This window comes from Podarcis liolepis (assembly GCF_965112155.1).
Source record: "Podarcis liolepis genome assembly, chromosome: 10".
Lineage (NCBI taxonomy): Eukaryota > Metazoa > Chordata > Lepidosauria > Squamata > Lacertidae > Podarcis > Podarcis liolepis.
In genome coordinates, this window is record NC_139562.1 from 58675944 (window position 1) to 58694784 (window position 18841).

Genomic DNA, 18841 nt, shown 5'->3' on the forward strand with positions numbered 1-18841 from the left:
AAAGGATTTGTGGGTAAGATCTCAGGGCGGTTCATAACACAAGTTTTCTTGTCAGCTCCCAGATCTGTTCTTTGTGGTCCATATTTGCCTGTGCCAACCCACAAAACACCTCTGAGGAACATCTTTCTCAGCAGGCTTCTTAGTCAGACGCCTGGCTTTTGCTATCTGCTGTACTTTTCCGTCTATAAGGTGCCCCCATGTATAAGATGCCCCCTATTTTGGGGGACTCAAATTTTAGAAAATATGAGGGGGAGATGGCTCAGGCTTTTGGGGGGGGTTGCCAAAAATTGCCCACTAGCCACAGGAACAGCCAATCGCAAACAGACCCTTCCCCAGCAAAAAAATCTCTTACCCGACTGAGAAAAGCTGTCCACTGGCAATCGCGCGCTTCCCAGAACAGCAGCCGCCAATGGCAGCAGCGACAGCCAATCCACAGCAGTGTTTGTTGCAGAAGCCAATCACCAACCCAATTAGAGAAGCAACAGCCAATCCAAAGCAGCTCTTCTAGCAGCCAACAATCATCGCAGACAAGCTCCTACTCGCAGCTGCAGCCAATCACCCGTCCACCCCATTCACTATCCATATATAAGACGAGGCACAGTTTTGAACATGATTTTAGAGTTAAAAAAAACCCTTGTCTTATACACGGAAAAGTACGGTATATGTATTTCTTAGCTACTGAGGGCTGCCGCCCAGTAAATTCATTTTTGAACTGAGAATTAAACCCAAATCTTTTGGTGACTCTGACCTGTGCACCCTCATTGAAGAGAGTTAGCTTGGCCCACGTGAAAAATCAGTTTCAGAAGACTCTTTTCTTCTTGACTTCATGCCGCAATATTGCCTCTTGCAATGCGTAGACCGTACAGCGTTTGAAATGTTAATGGCAGATGAAATTGATGGAATATGCAGAAGTGGCTAAACTTAACTCGTAGAATAAGAGGCCAGGAAGAAAGTTTTTTTTTAAAAGGAAGATTGGCAAAGGTTTGTAGGATACTTGAACAATTATTGCAAACAAATTAAAGACGTTAGCAGGGTTAGAGTAAATTCAGCAGCAGAAAGAAAACTGATATAAAATGGAAATAATACCGCCTAATTGGAATATGCAGCAGAAATGGGTAACTAAAATGAACCATGGAAGGTGGGGGTGGGGAGGAAGTTGATGCCAAATGTATGATTGATATTTTGATAAATGTGCAAACTTTGTAAAAAAAAAAAAAAACAGACACAAAAACCAACAACCACTAAATAAAAAGGGGGGGGGGGAGTTCAACATTAGTGTAAATGCAGTCATTTTCCCTGCAGTCATTTCCAGTGTTAAGGGATGTTTTCTACGTTCTCAAAACAGCAATCTTTTTACACAGGATTCGCAATTCTGCCCATTGGGCATTCTCTAGTTTATGGTTCCTAAAATACAAGGCACGGGGGGGGGGGGACCAGCAGCAATTTCTGGCATGTGAAGATTTTATGAGTGTCGTACTGTGACTGGAATAAAGATTTTCTTCCACCTTTGCAATGAGATGGAACTGATTTTTTTTTTAAATTTAAAACGGTGGCTTTCTACCCAGAATAGAACTTTGGCTTAAGTTGCACTGCAGTATATTCTGAGCTGACATTCCCTTCCTCTTTCAATTGCAGAATTTGTTTGGCAAAATGTCAGACATACTGGAAAAAATCAAAAAGTGAGTTTTAAATGTATTTATTTTCAGCATATTTGAACGGGGGGAGAGAACAAAGTGCCGCAATGTCTCACTTATTTCTCTGTTCCTTTTCCCTTTCACAGCTTGTTTATGTGGGTGCAGCCTGAAGTTACGCAAAAGCTGTACATTGCTCTGTGGGCGGCGTTTATAGCATCCTGCTGTATTCCGTACAGGATCATCGGCCTTTCAATGGGTAACACTTTTCAGATTTCTTGCCGCTTTCTGTGGTCCTAGAAGCTCACATCTATCTTGACCAGGAACCAAGTTTCCATTATGAGCCATTAATTGGGCATGCTTCAAAAAATACTTGCATGGTGCCAGACTTGCTTGGAGATGGATGTTAGGTAAAGGATCCCTGGACGGTTACGTCCAATCAAAGGTGACTATGGGGTTGCAGAGCTTGTCTCGTTTTCAGGCTGAGGGAGCCTGCGTTTGTCCATAGAGAGCTTTCCGGTTCATGTGGCCAGCATGACTAAACCACTTCTGGCGCAACTTGATGGAAACCAGAGCGCACGGAAACACCGTTTACTTTCCCGCTGCAACAGTACCTATTTATCTACTTGCACTGGTGTGCTTTCGAACTGCTAGGTTGGCAGGAGCTAGGGCAGAGCAATGGGAGCTCACCCCGTCGTGGGGATTTGTACTGCCGACCTTCCGATCGGCAAGCCCAAGAGGCTCAGTGGTTTAGACCACAGCACAACCCACATCCCATAGATGGATATAACCCCTTATGAAAATATTTTCTTTTAAATGCTTCTAGAACCATCCTCTCAATATGGCTTACAAATAAAATTAAAGCATAAAATCATTAAGCTGGCCATATAAACAACCATACAGGACAGAAAATGCTAGCATACAGTACACAGCAATGTCCCAACCTGAAGTGTTAGAGGGCAGCTGGTAATTTCCTTTTATGTTTTGGGTTTTTTGCCTACCAAAGGTGGGTTATAGCATTGTAAGTAATACAATTTAAAACCACCTACCCCAAACAGGCCTGCATTAATTAACTCTTTCCAGATAGGTCATGGAAACCTTATTTTTCAGCTGTCAGAGGCCGAGATAAAGATGTCCATAGCTGCACCTCTGCTGCTGCTTTGCTGTAAATCAACCTTAACTTCTGCTTTTGCAGTTGTGTGGCCACTTGAATTTCTAAGGCTCACATCTCTTGCAGACCCTATAGTTTCTGGCCTTTTGTTCAAGGGTTGAAGTACAGTGGTACCTCTGGTTGCGAATGGGATCCGTTCCAGTGGCCCATTTGCAACGTGAAAAGCCTGCAACTCTGCAGGTGCGTGGTGCAATTTGGTGCTTGTGCGCATGAACGAAGCGCGAGTGGCGAAACCCAGAAGTAACCCTTTCCAGTACTTCTGGATCGCCGCGGGTCGCCGCAACCTGAAAAAACGTAACATGAAGCAAACATAACATGAGGCATGACTGTATCTTTGTTTTGGTTGTACGGTGACTATATCAGTAGCAAAATTCCGGTTAAGCTGATATTTCACTGATAACCTTTCTTTCTTTCTTTCTTTCTTTCTTTCTTTCTTTCTTTCTTTCTTTCTTTCTTTCTTTCTTGGTCTTTCCAATTACATAGGACTTTATGCAGGAATCAAATTTTTCCTTATCGACTTTGTCTTCAAGCGGTGCCCGAGGCTACGAGCAAAGTACGATACCCCTTATATCATATGGTTAAACTTGCCTACAGATCCCCAGCTCAAAGAGAGAGCTAATGCTACAGTATCAAGACGGGTAAATAGAGCTTGATGTTTTGTTTTGTTTTGTTTTTTGTTTTCACGTAACCGAACGATATCCATTTGACTTCAGTGACTAGAGCACATAGAGGGGCTGGCTGGCTGGCTTTTAAGACTGTGGACCCAATATGCAAATACCGGTTGGATTTGATAGTTGACAACTCTCCCACTTAAAAAGCAGAAGGCCCCGTGAATGTAGATATCGGGTGCTCTAAAACTAATGGGTGATGTTCTAAACTCCAAGGATCATCTACCAACCCCCTTCAATTCAGTCACAGCATAGGATAGTAGTCGCGATCCCAGTCTCACTCAGTCATGACAATATAACACAGCAAATATAATCCCCATCAAGTCCTTAGTGATTGTACACATCCTCAGTAATTCTGATCTTGCCCACAGCCATTGCCATACTAACAGTTAACGGCAGACTATTATTATTATTATTATTATTATTATTATTATTATTATTATACAGGTAGCCATGTCAGAACTCCAATGGGAAACCCAGCCAGATGGGCGGGGTATAATTAATATATTATTATTATTATTATTATTATTATTATTATTATTATTATTATTATTATTATTATACTATGACCATGGTAAAGGAACAGGGGCAGGTCAACTGTTTTTGACTTCCACCCTAAGGCCATAGCCCAGTTTCTAGCCGTGTGTATTCCTTTATTGAGATTTACAGCTTGCCCTTCTTTCAAAGATGCCAGGGAGGGTTAAGTACAATTTCGAAACCCAGATTAAGGCAATTACATGATTTAAAACGTCGCCTGACCCCAGTTAAAAGTATTATGCATTGACTGTCTGAACTTTGAAGTCTCCTCTTATGAGACTCAGTTGAATCAAGGGCCGATTCAAAACATTTGGATAAAAAATAAGAGATGCAGCAGCAGCCTTGTCAGAATTTTACCCATCAGATTACAGGTTTTCTTGTTTTGAAAACATACCAGCTGTGAGGAACCTCAGAGAGCGGTCATGTCCCATCTAAGTGCTAAGATCTGAGATAAAGGCTCTCTTGTCCCTGATCTTAGTGCTGTGGTGCTTAGCACTGAGATTTGAGATAAACCTCTGCCTGCTGCCACTTGTGGTCTAAGAGCAGGCAGGCTCTCCAATCTTAGTGTGAAAAGCACCACAGCGCTAAGATTGCAGAAGAGAAAAACACTGCCTGCTCTTTTGCAGTTAAAGGCAATAAGGTTCTTCCTTTGCATCTCAATTTGAATTCAAAAAAGAATATTCCCTTGTAGCTGTGACAACAACAACAACAACATCTGGCTGGGTTTCCCCAGCCAGTCTGGGCGGCTCCCCACAAAATTAAAAGCACAATAAAACATCAAACATTAAAAACTTCCCTAAACAGGGCTGCCTTCAGATGTCTTCTAAAAGTCAGATAGTTGTTTATTTCCTTGACATCTGATGGGAGGGCGTTTCACAGGGTGGGTGCCACCACCGAGAAGGCCCTCTGCTTGGATCCCTGTAACTTCGCTTCTCTCAGTTAGGAAACCTCCAGAAGGCCCTCGAAGCTGGACCTCAGTGTCCGGGCAGAACAATGGGGATAGTATACCTTCAGGTATACTAAGCTGAGGCCATTTAGGGCTTTAAAGGTCAGCACCAACACTTTGAATTGTGCTCGGAAACATCCTGGGAGCCAATGTAGGTCTTTCAAGACCGGTGTTATATGGTCTCAGCAGCCGCTCCCAGTCACCAGTCTATCTGCTGCATTCCGGATTTGTTGCAGTTTCCGGGTCACCTTCAAAGGTAGCCCCACGTGGAGCGCATTGCAGTAGTCCGAGCGGGAGAGAACTAGACCATGCACCACTCTGGCAAGACAGTCTGCGGGCAGGTAGGGTCTCAGCCTGAGTACCAGATGGAGCAGGTAGACAGCTGCCCTGTCTTGGAATCACCTGACGTCACATGTAAAAATGGCCCATGGAATCTGGCTGGATCCAGTTCTCCATCCCTACCCTAAAGAATTCAGCATTTTCTTGCATCTGGAGTGCCCAGTACTTCATTCAGAGACTTCCTGAATTTCTCAAAGGTGCAAACGTTCTACATTCCAGTGACACTTTTGATCTGACAGAGCCTTGAACTGCTTTTTCCCACCCATAATTTTACGTGGTCCAGTCACGAGGGGGCCGTATTGTACTCTTTTTCTGAACATTCAGCTTTTCTTCAGTTGAGCTGCCTTGCCCATATTCTTTTGTTTGGTCTATCAAAGGAATCTATGGAGAACTCATTATCTACATTACACCGAATTAACCTTCTGCCATACTTTCTCAGCTAATACCAAATTATAAACAAAATGAAGTGAAAAGTTACACCCACTGTTAAACAGATTAAGAGCCAGAAATGGGAAATCTAGTTAAGGGCTAATTTGATTTTAATGGATTGAAAATATATGCTCTAACCACTGATACATTGGAGTGGTTTTTTTTTTTCCTTTTCCCTTTAATATTGCAATCATTGTGTGTAGTCTTTTGGAATGTACAACCTTGCAACTTCACTCAGTTCATGTTTTTTATTCTGTATATTATACAGTTAAATAGATTTCGCTTTTTTCTTTTGTCACTGTCACATTTGTGTTTGTTTGTTTTTTCCTTTCCTGCTAGCTGTCAGGGCATGAAAAGGTACGGATCTCAGCGTGCAACACTTTCTTTCTTTCAATTGGATCATTTGTGTTCATAATGAGCTGATGCCTTTTGTGTGTGCGTGTGCGTGTGTAAGCTTGTGTATTTAGTTAACAGTTACGTTGTATGTTTGTGTGTGTTGCATATATTTAATGGCTTGGTTTTAATTTGTAGTTTCTTGGAAATGCATAGTAAGTGTGGCTCCTGCTAGCTGAATGATCTTGAATTAATTGTGTGCAATAATATTTCCAGATCTAGTCAAAGGAGTTATTTTGATGTGCTTGTTAAATTCCGTCTAGCGAAAGGACCCTGTTCTGATGTTCAGAGTCAGACAGTTAGAATTATGTGAGGGAGACTGGGGACAGATACGCTATCTCCAGCTATGGTAGTGGTGACCAAACTTGGCCCTCCAGCTGTTTTGGGACTACAACTCCCATCATCCCTGACCACTGGTCCTGTTAGCTAGGGATGATGGGAGTTGTAGTACAAGTTTGGCCACCACTGAGCTATGGGGAGTGACACTCTTCAGTGCAGAGCCTGTCCTACACCCGAAGGCTCTCTATATTATTATTATTATTATTATTATTATTATTATTATTATTATTATTTATTATATAAATTTCTATACCACCTTTCATACAATATTGAAACACAAAAATACATAGAATCGTAGAGTTGGAAGGGGCCTCAAGAATCATCTAGTCCAACCCCCTACAGTGCAGGAATCTCAGCTAAAGCATCCATGACAGGTGGCCACCCAACCTCTGCTTAGAAACCTCCAAAGAAGGAGAGCCCACAACCTCCCGAGGGAGACCGTTTCACTGACTATCAGCTCTCATTGTCAGAAAGTTCTTCCTGGAGTTTACTCGTAAACTCCTTTCTAGCAACTTGAAGCCATTGGTTTGAGTCCTACCCTCTGGAGCAGGAGAAGACAAGCTCGAGACGGCCCTCATGAGATGGCTCTTATATCTCTTCTCAGACTCTTCCTTTCCAGGCCAAACATACCTAGCCCCTTCAGCTGTTCCTCACGGACTGTCTCGCCAGAATGGTGCATTTTAAAAAGGGGCTCCCATGTTTTAAAAATAAAAAGGGTGTTTTTTGTGGTTTTTGATTTGGCGAGGAGTGAACCATTTGCCATATTTTCATTTCTCAGTTGCAATTCTACTGGAGCTTTTTTTTAAAAAAAAGCTTTGCGTTAAAGAGTGCAGTCCAGACAAGTTGAGATGGTCATATAATGTTGATGAATTGAATGTCTATCCCCCACCTCTCTCTCTCAGAGGAGCCCTGTGCAGCAAAAGAAATCAGCAGGGTTTAAAGTGCATAATTGAAACATTCAAGCAGAATTTACTTAATTAGGAATTATTGCGCCAGCTTTTAAGATGCCAAATGGTTAAACAAAACTTTGACATTCCTTAGAGTTTGAGGGCATAATATGCGAGGGAACATCGATATAGCGGCCTGAGGGTCCATTACACATTTTTAAAATTAAAAGCTGAGCAGATCTCTTTCCTCGCCAGGGCCAGGACGGCAGACCACATGGGAACGTCTTTTTATCATTTATTGCGATGACACCCTGCGGTTCGGCCCCATTTTATCGGGGTGGCTTACAATAAAAGCACGCCTGAAAATCCCCTTGCTTGCATGTGCCGCTTAGGATCGCAGACAGCCTTTACAAAATACAATAGAGCCCACCTGAAATGGCACCGTTTCTGACAGAACGTGCGGCGCTGCATGTTCTCACTCTTCTCTCTTTGTAAGACCTTTCTGCATTTAGGGGAAAAAAAGTTTCTGCAAGAGAGGGCTGTACTGGAGCTTATTTTCCCGATGCACTAGATTTCTCAAGAGTTGTGACACGTGGGCATGCTCCACACAGACAGTGCAGGAGCTTTCTAATACAGTGGAATTTGGTTTTCGATCGCCAAAAACCCGGAAGTCAATGCTTCCGCTTTCAAACGTGCCTCGGAAGTAGAATAGCTCCCACTGAGGGTTTTTTTCCAGTTTTCTCTATTGAATTTGCAGGCTGCCCTTTTCGCCTCAGTTTTCAAACGTTTCGGAAATCCAGAATGGATTACATTCGAAAATTGGGGTACCACTGTACGCAGTTCACATGTCTGCAGTAAGAAGTGGTATAGTCCAGTTTTATTGTAAAAGGTAAAAGGACTCCTGACCATTGGGTCCAGTCGTGACCAACTCTGGGGTTGTGGCGTTCATCTCGCTTTATTGGCCGAGGGAGCTGGCGTACAGCTTCCGGGACATGTGGCCAGCATGATTAAGCCGCTACTGGCGAACCAGAGTAGCACACAGAAACGCTGTTTACCTTCCCGCCGGAGTGGTACCTATTTATCTACTTGCACTTTGACGTGCTTTCGAACTGCTAGGTTGGCAGGAGCAGGGATCGAGCAACGGGAGCTCATCCCGCCGCGAGGATTTGAACCGCCGACCTTCTGATCGGCAATTCTTAGGCTCTGTGGTTTAACCCACAGCACCACCCGTGTCCCAAAGTTTTATTGTACCACCTGATAATTCTGAATGGATAGATTGGATCTAATTCTGGCTCACGTGGAAACTCCACTCCCGACCTTTTACAGCACTGGTCTACATGGGCAAGACACGCAGTTGTGTTGGGTATCAAGCCTTGGTCCCCCCGCCATAAATGCACGTTCCGGAGAATAAAGGCAGGGTGTTGTTGTTTTTCTAAGGATTGCATAAAATCGCAAAGCCGCCCCTGTGTGCTTTATGCATTTGCGGTGCATTAACGGTAATCCGATTTTATTTCCTTGCAGCTTCAAACGGCAACGTCACGAAGTTGCGTGGGCTCCAGCGCCCCGACGGGAGTAAGCAGAGACGAAGACAGCAGCCGATTTCACACCACCAAGAGAGGCAACTTCTATGAAGTATTTAATCTGTCGGAAAACGAACGTCCTTTGTCAGGTAGCGGCGCATACGTAATACACGGGCGTTGGCCGTAAATAGAAGCGCATTTTTAAAAAGGAATTGCGCGCAGTGCGGCGTACTGAGAAAATGAACTGCCCTGTAATGTTATCTGCTGTTAGGTCCTGTGAGCAAGAGGCCAAATTAATTTTTTATCTGACATCCATAAGATTCTTTGAGCGAACCCGATGCCTGCCGCCTGGTTTGCCTTTTGTGGTAGCACGAATTTGAGAGGGCAGGAAAGGTTCATAATCCTGCGAGAGAAGTAACTTAACCCAGTGCTTGAAACAAATACTTCAGGGTTTAGGAAAAGTTTTGGTACGCATTCTGGAATTCTGGTGTGTGGCTTTGTTGCTTTTAAAGAAAGATTTGTCACCATAACTGAACAAAACATGTCTGTGTCCTGTTTTCTTTTTTGGGGGGGAAATGTCTTTTTCCTGGGCTGCCACTGTGAAGGTTTGGCCCCTCGATTTCTTGCATGAAGTATAATGTGTTTATTTTCTTTTGACAGTGTGTGAGAATGGCTGGCGCTGCTGCTTAATTAACAGAGACAGGAAGATGCCCACAGACTACATTAGAAATGGAGTGCTTTACGTCACAGAAAAGTAAGTCTTTACGCGATTTGTAACGGGAGTTTTCAGCCTGGGAAAAAATTGACTACCTGGGAGCACCAGGCAACTCCTTTTGCAAGTGCCATTAAACCAAAGGAGAGGGTTAAAGGTATTTCACACGTGTCACCGTAAATAAATGTAAGAAAAATATACAGGGCGTGCAAACTAGCCCTCAGTGGATGTTCCCCCTCATGAGAATGCCAGAACGTGTTGCAACATGATTCATTCACTGTTCACATGAGGTAGAACCAACTCATGAAAAAGTAGGCATCTCCTCGAGAAATAATAAGAGAATTGAATGGGTCAGAAAAGAGCCACCCAAGTGTAGCTGTAATATCCTGAGTGTAGTGATGGTCTTTCTCAAAAGGTAAACAGCGTTTCTGTGCGCTCTAGCTTCCATCATGGTGTTCCGTTGCGCCAGAAGTGGGTTTTAAAAAAAATAAATTATTTATTTTGTTTTTCAAATTATAGTTTTACATTCAGATATCCAACATACATTATAAAAACAAGATTCCAATGGATCTCTTGGACTTCCCTCCTCCCCTTTGCGGGTCCTATTGTTAATCATTTCCTCCTGCATCTTTTATAATAATCCAAATCTTTTACATCTCCATTATATCCAAAATTCACCATTAAACTGCAAGTGTTATTCCAATCCTACTCACGATTTTAACTGTTTACAATGGTCTTTAAGATAAATTTAAAAATTTCCCCATTCCTGACTAAAATTTTGGTCTTCCTGATTTCTGATTCTTCCGGTCATTTTTGCCATTTGAGAATAATCCATCAACTTAATCTGCCATTCTTCCCTGGTCGGGACTTTATCTTCTTTCCATCTCTGGGCCAGTAACATCCGCACAGCCGTGGTCGACCGCGCCAGAAGCGGTTTAGTCCTGCTGGTCACATGACCTGGAAAGCTGTCTGTGGACAAATGCCAGCTCCCTGGGCCTGAAGGCAAGATGAGCGCCGCAACCCCATAGTCACCTTTGACTGGACTACACTGTCCAAGGGTAATTTACCTTTTTGGTGGGTGCAGGTGGCACTGTGGTCTAAACCACTGAGCCTCTTGGGCTTGTCGATCGGAAGGTCGACGGTTCAAATCCCCGCAACGAGGTGAGCTCCCGTTGCTCTGTCCCATCTCCTGTCAACCTAGCAGTTCGAAAGCACGCCGGTGCAAGTAGATAAATAGGTACCGCTCTGCTGAGAAGGTAAACGGCGTTTCTGTGTGCTCTGGCTTTTGTCACGGTCCTCTGTGCGCCAGAAGCAGTTTAGCCAGAAGCTGTCTGTGGACAAACGCACGGCTCCCATGGCTTGAAAGCGGAGATGAGCGCCACACCCCATAGTCACCTTTGACTGGTCTTAACCATCCAGGGGTCCTTTAGGTTTTCCTTACCTTTTCCAAAAGTAGACAGGTCAAAGTGAAATGACCTGTAGCGGCTGCATTTCTGCAGTCTGAGGAGCAATGTTTCAGACTTCAAACTCAGTGACCCTGATGTGTTTCTAGAATACGTTTTCTTGGCGCCTTTCCATGCACATGTCAGGCAGATCTCGGAGTTCTACACATTCATATACTTCAGAATCAAAATTGCTGAGCCAAATGAACTTTTAAGAAAAGTTCCAGAAGCCTTTCTTTGTTACACCTGTGCGCTGGTGTTAGGCTACGTGACCAGGTCACTCAAGACAGACAAAGCTCTCCAGGAAGTGTTGCCGCCATTCTAAAGTATTATTAAAGTGACATGTTATATGTCTGGCTCGATCCCAAGGGCTCTGTGCAAATTGCACCCATAGAAGAGTTGGGAATCTTAAACCTATTTCCTCCCCTGGGATTTTTTCCTCTGCTGGCTGATGCCAGGGCAAGCGAGTTGTGCTGCTTGGCTGCCCCTCTCGAGACATGCATATGATAGATTAATGTACACACCACAGAGCCCCAATACAGTGGTGCCCGCAAGACGAATGCCTTGCAAGACGGAAAACTCGCTAGGCGAAAGGGTTTTCCGTTTTGGAGGTGCTTCGCAAAACGAATCTCCTATGGGCTTGCTTCGCAAGACGACAATGTCTTGCGAGTTCCTGCTGGTTTTTTCCCCTCCCCCCTTTTTCTAAGCCGCTTATCAGCTGATCCGATCAGCAGATAAGCCGCTAATAGCGCTAAGCCGCTTATCAGCTGATCCGATCAGCAGATAAGCCGCTAATAGCGCTAATCCGCTAATCCTTCAATGGGCTTGCCTCGCAAGACGAAAAAACCCGCTAGACGAAGAGAATCACAGAACGGATTCTTTTCGTCTTGCGAGGCACCACTGTATTCTCACCCCATAAACTTATTGAAACCCCCTCACCGGCTCCTCACAAGGCCACCACATGAGCCTCGTTGACCCTGAACCGGGCTTCTTCTAATTTGGAACGGAAACGGTTTATTTTTGCTCTCAGTGGAGTCAACCCTTAGCCAGAACTTATTGACGGTGTGACTCTTGCTAGGAAAAAGAGCATTTCAAAGCAAAAAAGCAGCACCCAAACTGTAGTCAGTTGAGCCTTAATTTGTGCTGGGTAGTTATTTTCCTTGATGGTGGTGGGAATATCCCCTTATTGCAAAAGGGGGTGTTCTTTTACCTCATCTGTAATCTTCAGTATTCCACAAAACAGACAGAGCTTCAAGCTTTGGGTGATACCAAACATTGTCACACTCAGGGCAGGCCGATTGATTTCTGTGGGTATGTCAGTCCTTTTTTTAAAAAAAAAATAGACTAAAAGCACCTAGTGGTGAGAAAGAAGTTATTCCTGAGATTTGAATCTTTCCTGATGAATGGAAGCGATATATCTGTGTTGAAATCCTTATGAAAGGGTATTTAATATGTGCATTGTGTATGCACATGTTTTTGTTGTAACATCAGTGTATGACAGTCTCTAAAACTATATAGAGCTTAGTTGTTCGATTTGGTGTAACTGCTCTTTCTTTTTCCCCCCATTTGTCTGGCAATTTAATTATTCCTCGTTGATTTGCAAAGCTGTTTGTATTTAAATTAAAAATTGAAGTTAGTTAGCAAGGCTTTGAATCATTTTGGTCCTCAAACATCAATATAATATATAACGTTTTCCTTTCCTTTTGTCCAGTTATTTGTGCTTTGAAAGTTCCAAATCTGGTTCATCTAAAAGAAATAAAGTTATAAAGTTGACAGATATTACAGATATTCAAAAGGTAGGTCCATGGTGTCTGTCTAACATGCTGTTTTTTAAATAATACGGATGAAGATTGTATTCTGAATCAAAACATTTGAACATCACATTGGCACCTAGATCCATTCTCTGTACAGATGTGGAGCCACTTCTGGTCATTGTGTTGTGTTTCTTTGTCATGATCTGTGGAACCTTCAGATCATGTGGAGCTCCTTTAGCGCAACAACTCTGAAATACTTGTCTGAGCTAACTAACCCAGGAACTACCTTTCCCAGCATATTTCTGGGCCATTGCAGATCCTACCCTAGAAGCCATCCTCTAGGGACCCCCATAAAATATTTGAGTCGGCTGAGCTCCCCCAAAGTTGATGGGCATTGCCATTCAGATGATGAGTTGTGATTGATTATGCAACCTATTATTCAAGTTGGCACCCCTGGACCCAAGTATGTGGGTGGTGCTGTGGTCTAAACCACTGAGCCTCCCAGGCTTGCCAATCAGAAGGCTGGCGGTTCGAATCGCTGCGACGGGGTGAGCTCCCGTTGCTCTGTCCCAGCTCCTGCCAACCTTGCAGTTCGAAAGCATGCCAGTACAAGTAGATAAATAGGTACTGCTGCGGTGGAAAGGCGTTTCTGTGTGCTCTGGTTTCCATGACGGTGTTCCAGTTAGCTACCAATTAGCTTCTGGGCCCAATTCAAAGTGCTGGTTTTGACCTATAAGGCCTTAAATGGCTCAGCAACACAATACCTCAAGGATCGCCCCTTCCCATATAAACCTACCCGGACCCTGAGATCATCTTCTGAGGCCCTCCTAGAGAGGTTTGGAGGGTGGCAACATGAGAACAGGGCCTTCTCTGCAGTGGCTCCCCATCTGTGGAATGCTCAGCTGGCACCTTCATTATACACCTTTAGGTGCCAGACAAAAATTTCCTTTTTAACCAGGCCTTTTGTTGACCTGATTGACATCCTATACCATTTTAAAATGTGGCTCTTTTTTGGGGTGGTGTTAGTGGGTTATTGCTTTGATTTTATATGTTGTGGTCTTGCTGTGAACCTCCCTGAGACCTCCAGGTATAGGGTATAGAGAGGCTGCCCAGGAGTAACAGTGGGTCTCAAGCCTGCAGAGGGGTTGTCCACTCCTCTCCTAGTATTATGATGTTGTTGTTTTAATGCCCTCCCTCTTGTGCTATGGACCTGAGAGGTCTCCAGCCCTGGCCAGATCAGAGCCTTTCCCACGTTGCCTCCACCGGCTCAGTATTTTAATATTGCCTTTTTCTTTGTTCTTTTCAGTACAAAGTGCTTTCCGTCCTTCCCGGATCCGGAATGGGGATTGCGGTATCAACGCCGTCTACGCAAAAAGTGAGCAAGCAAATAAAAGGATCTTAACGTGTATTGCGCCATCAATTCTGCCGGCTGAAATATTAATGCTCTGATGACCTTGTCTGTTTTTGGAGCACTTAACTTGAGCCACGCGGATTCCTTTACTAAACCTTTTTTTTTTTTTAAGTTGTTGCAAGCATCTGTGCTGCAATTTGCAATGAAAGGGAATTTAGTCATTATCTTCAGGGAAAGCGAAAACGTTTCGGGTCCTTTTTTAGCTTGCATATGCATGGCCCGTCTTAACAAAAATCCACCACAGCTAATGTTTTAGAGCAGAAAGGGAATAGTGAGTCACGTTCTTTGTCAGTAGTAATGGAAAGAGTATGGTGATTTGGGGAAGTTAATGATGAGAAACTTATTTAGTGAAGGCGTTTGGTAAGAATGACTTGAACGTAACCTGAGAATAAGTCCCATTGAATTCAATGAGACTTCTTTTTCCCAATTATATTTTATTAAATTTTCAAAAACAACAATACACAAATACACTCCAATGCATACTATTTTTTCTTTTATTTTGTTGACTTCCCACCCTGATTTTCATGGTAGTTTTTTTTTAATTTCTCCCCCTTGCTGCACCCTATTATTTCTCTCTTATAGCATAATAACAATACAGTTGTACCTTGGAAGTCGTACCTTGGAAGCTTAGTTCCCAAACGTTTTGGCTCCTGAACGTCACAAACCCAGAAGTGACTGTTCCGGTTTGCAAACTATTTTTGGAAGCCAAACATCCGACGGAGCTTCCACGGCTTCCTATTGACTGCAGGAGCCAATCGGATTAATCTGTTCCAGACTTTTAAAAACCACCACTAAAACAGCAATTTAACATGAATTTTACTATCTAACGAGATCATTGATCCATAAAATGTAAGCAATAATCAATGTACTGTACTATAAAATAAATAAGACAGATGATAAAAATTAAAATTATTATTTTTTATTATCTGCAGTGATGATAGACATTGTTTAGATGGGGTTGGTTTTTTTATCCATTTCCGAAATCACGCAATCAATCAATCAATCAATCAGTAGCTGAACTGGGATCCTCACAGTCACAAAAACAAATTAACTGAAAAAGCCTCAAAACAAAAAATGCAAAATAAATAGCAAAAACAAAAGCAGCAAACATCAGCTCCAAATATCACCTTAGAACACTGCAATCAGAAACGGAAGGCTTGAATTACAATGGGAGAGGGATACAAATTAGCAGTGCAACAGGAAACACAGGGGTGCGCAAATTAGCAGCGCAACAGGAAACACTGGGGGATGCAAAACGGAGCATGTTCGCCTTCCCAAAACCATTTGAAAACCGGAACACCTATTTTCGGTTTTGCAGCGTTCGGGTTCCAAGTTGTTCGTGAACTAAGCTGTTCAAAAACTGAGGTACCACTGTATAGGATTGCGCAGTTAATTCTTACCGATGCACTAGGGATCTCTGTATTTCAGTCATTAGTGTTACTGACTCTTCTGCTTTTCTCTTCCTCCCCCCCTTCAAGCCTTTGGTGTTTGGTGCCATGGTACACAGAGACGAAGCTTTCGAGACAATTTTCAACCAGTATATCAAGATAACTTCTGCAGCATCCACCAGCGAAAGCTAGTAGATCACCGTGGGTTCTCCTGGGGAGACTTCTATTAATTTTACTCACTCGGTAGTGAATAAAAAGGTGGAACACCCTTCATCGGTTCTGCAATAATTTTCTTTGATGCACATGTCTTATGTTACACACAAGTGTATTTTATATACGCCTTCCATGTCTTTGTTTTTTAAAAAAAAGCTTTTGTAAAAAACAGAAAAATAAAAAACACGGCGAAAGTGCTATCATCACTATTAGCCTTGCACATCAAGCACTTTTAATGTTTATTTTACGGACATTAAAAAAAGCTTAGGAAGATCCTTGGCAAAGCTAGCTCGAGGGGCAGGCCATAGAAGCTGGCTTGCGCTACCCTGAAATCCCAGGGCGCGTGATGGTACAATCTCTGCAACGGGTTCTGCGCACAGTCCAATTATTGTCGATTTCAGTAATGCCACGTAACTGGTTGCAGAATGACAGCCTGACTTTCCAAAACGTATTAACTGCGTGTTTTTGGGAGCCCTGATAAACGAATTCTGGAGAGCTTTTGATAAATATATATAATATTATTCGAGCATATGGAATACCTGTAGTTATATGTCTGAGCAAACTTTCTTGCTAAGACCACTGTACCTTATCAAAGAATTCCCATCTTTTGGAGTCCTTTGCGCTGAGAAATAATAATAATCTCTCACAGTGAAAGTTGGCCTGATAAGATAAACCAGAGGAAGCCACTGTATTTCAACAGAAAGCACCTTTTAGTAAAACTTGTCATTTTTGTGACGAATCTCCATTTTTAGGAACTTCATTTCCCTCGCCCCACCAAGAATAAATTGGCATTGTGCTGCCTTTACAGTTTCACTGATTTTCTACTTTCTTCTTTTAAAACGTTTGTTCTAATGAGGTGGCTTTTTTAAGTTGTGAAAATTAGTTTCCTGTAGTACAGGCTCACTCTATGAGTGCAGGTTTGCTCATCAAATTCACACAGCAGAATGTTTGGTCTCCCCTCTCCTCAATTTAGTAGTATATTTGGGAGTGTGGGGGTGGTGTTTTTTCCCCTTATGCACAAACATGCCAATTTATTTTCCGTTGCTGATCGTTCTTGCCTCTTGCAGGCTTCCTCTCTGCTTTTTAATTCAATAACGCTTCGTACGCGGAAGGCTTTAATCGAGAAGAACTAGGAATGGACTCTTAGAATCATAGAATCATAGAGTTGGAAGAGACCACAAGGGCCATCGAGTCCAACCCCCTGCCAAGCAGGAAACACCATCAGAGCACTCCTGACATATGGTTGTCAAGCCTCTGCTTAAAGACCTCCAAAGTAGGAGACTCCACCACACTCCTTGGCAGCAAATTCCACTGTCAAACAGCTCTTACTGTCAGGAAGTTCTTCCTAATGTTTAGGTGGAATCTTCTTTCTTGTAGTTTGGATCCATTGCTCTGTGTCCGCTTCTCTGGAGCAGCAGAAAACAACCTTTCTCCCTCCTCTATATGACATCCTTTTATATATTTGAACATGGCTATCATATCACCCTTTAACCTCCTCTTCTCCAGGCTAAACATGCCCAGCTCCCTTAGCCGTTCCTCATAAGGCATCGTTTCCAGGCCTTTGACCATTTTGGTTGCCCTCCTCTGGACACGTTCCAGTTTGTCAGTGTCAAGCACTAACTCCATGTTATGTGCAAATGCATATATATAATGGACCAATTTTGTTACTTTTAAAGAGCAGCTTCAGGGATTGGAGATTGTGAGCAGAGAAGTAATTTGGGATCTTTAACCCTTTCTGCACCCTCATTTTCCATCTCATGATCATTTTCTTGGCTGCTTACCCTGTGAGCTCCCAAGTCCTTCATCGGCAAAGGGCAAAACCGCAACTGGAACCCCAGTGGGAGGGAAAGGGTGAAGCAGTTCAGTTGGGGAAAGGATTAAGCACATATACCTCCACTTGCTCCATCCTAAAACTTGTATTCATTTTTCTTTTTAAAAAGTCAACAGGGGCACTGGTTGTTAAACAGTACACTTGACGCAGGAAAATGAGCTTCTGTGGACTTCAGGCTTTGTTAGGGTAGAAAACTGCTTTCTCCACATTGTTTTAGAAGGAGTAAATTTGCAAGGGAAATAGCAGTGGCAGGATTTAGCAAAACACACTTTTCTTCGACTGCGAAACACCTCTTCTCAAAGGGACTTAAGCAGACTTGGAAGTCTGGTTCGGTCCTGAATCCGAAATGTCAGTGCAAGATTCACAGTATTCCAGTTTCACCAAGAGCAATGTTGTAAGTTTCTCGGCCCAACGCGACTTCATTTTTTTAAAAAAGGCAATTGGCAATTTGTATACTTTTTTTTTAGCAAGTATGTTGTATACCCTTTGAAACCAGTTGAAGGAACATGGGCATAACACAAGTTGGACTTTTATGGGAGGGTTTTGTCAAGCATAAAGAAGTTGATAAAAAGATGGGTAAAATAAGCATTAAATCAGAATTGTAGAATATTGAGTTGTCTTTTCAACAAAAGCAGATCCCTTAGGTGTTCATGAAGTTCTCGTTTTTTGAAAAACAGATTATATTTTATACAGAGTGAGCTGTTTTTCTTATTTTTGTATCATTTTCAAATGTAATTTTTACCTTCACTCTGATCATGAAAGTACTGGTTCTGGTGAACCCTTCCCACTTGTGGCCGACTGAAGTATTGTTCTAGAATGTGGTTTCTTGAAGTCCTGTCCGGCTGTGATGTATTGATAATGCCACAATCAGTCCCTTACGTTTTCAGAATAGAACAATGAAAATAAAATGCCGGTATGTCGTAGTTTTTAAATTTTAGTTTCCCCTCTCTTCTGTGGTACTACTAATATAGGTTTGTTTGAAACAGTCTGCACTTTTAACAATGCAAACTTTTTTAAAAAATAAAATGCTATGGTAGTAATGTATTTTGCAAACTGAAATGCAAAGGGGGTTCATTCCACTATCAAGTAAACGAACTGGATATTTACAGATCAAATCTGCGATAAGGTGGGCAGGCATGCATATACTTTTGCAAAATCCAACTTGGCATTACACAGAAGTACTGCAAATTTAACTGCTATGTCGTGTGATAGGCCATTAGTTACAATAAC

At 42.7% G+C, this 18841-nt stretch overlaps 1 protein-coding gene across 8 annotated transcripts in view; it reads left to right on the forward strand.

Moving 5' to 3' along the window:
• The window catches only part of GRAMD4 (GRAM domain containing 4), a 97504-nt gene extending 81498 nt beyond the window's left edge, over positions 1 to 16006 (forward strand). For 5 of the 8 annotated variants that reach the window (XM_083463538.1, XM_083463534.1, XM_083463539.1 and 2 more), the window contains 9 exons: positions 1636 to 1679; positions 1781 to 1890; positions 3286 to 3440; positions 6061 to 6078; positions 8862 to 9009; positions 9521 to 9614; positions 12726 to 12810; positions 14075 to 14143; positions 15658 to 16006. In XM_083463538.1, coding sequence (XP_083319664.1) covers positions 1636 to 1679; positions 1781 to 1890; positions 3286 to 3440; positions 6061 to 6078; positions 8862 to 9009; positions 9521 to 9614; positions 12726 to 12810; positions 14075 to 14143; positions 15658 to 15759 — 825 coding nt within the window. In that variant the 3' untranslated portion in view covers positions 15760 to 16006. The remainder of the gene's footprint in view (positions 1 to 1635; positions 1680 to 1780; positions 1891 to 3285; positions 3441 to 6060; positions 6079 to 8861; positions 9010 to 9520; positions 9615 to 12725; positions 12811 to 14074; positions 14144 to 15657) is intronic. The other 3 variants (XM_083463540.1, XM_083463535.1, XM_083463537.1) reach the window with 1 other exon arrangement.
• Positions 16007 to 18841: the final 2835 nt, after the last annotated feature.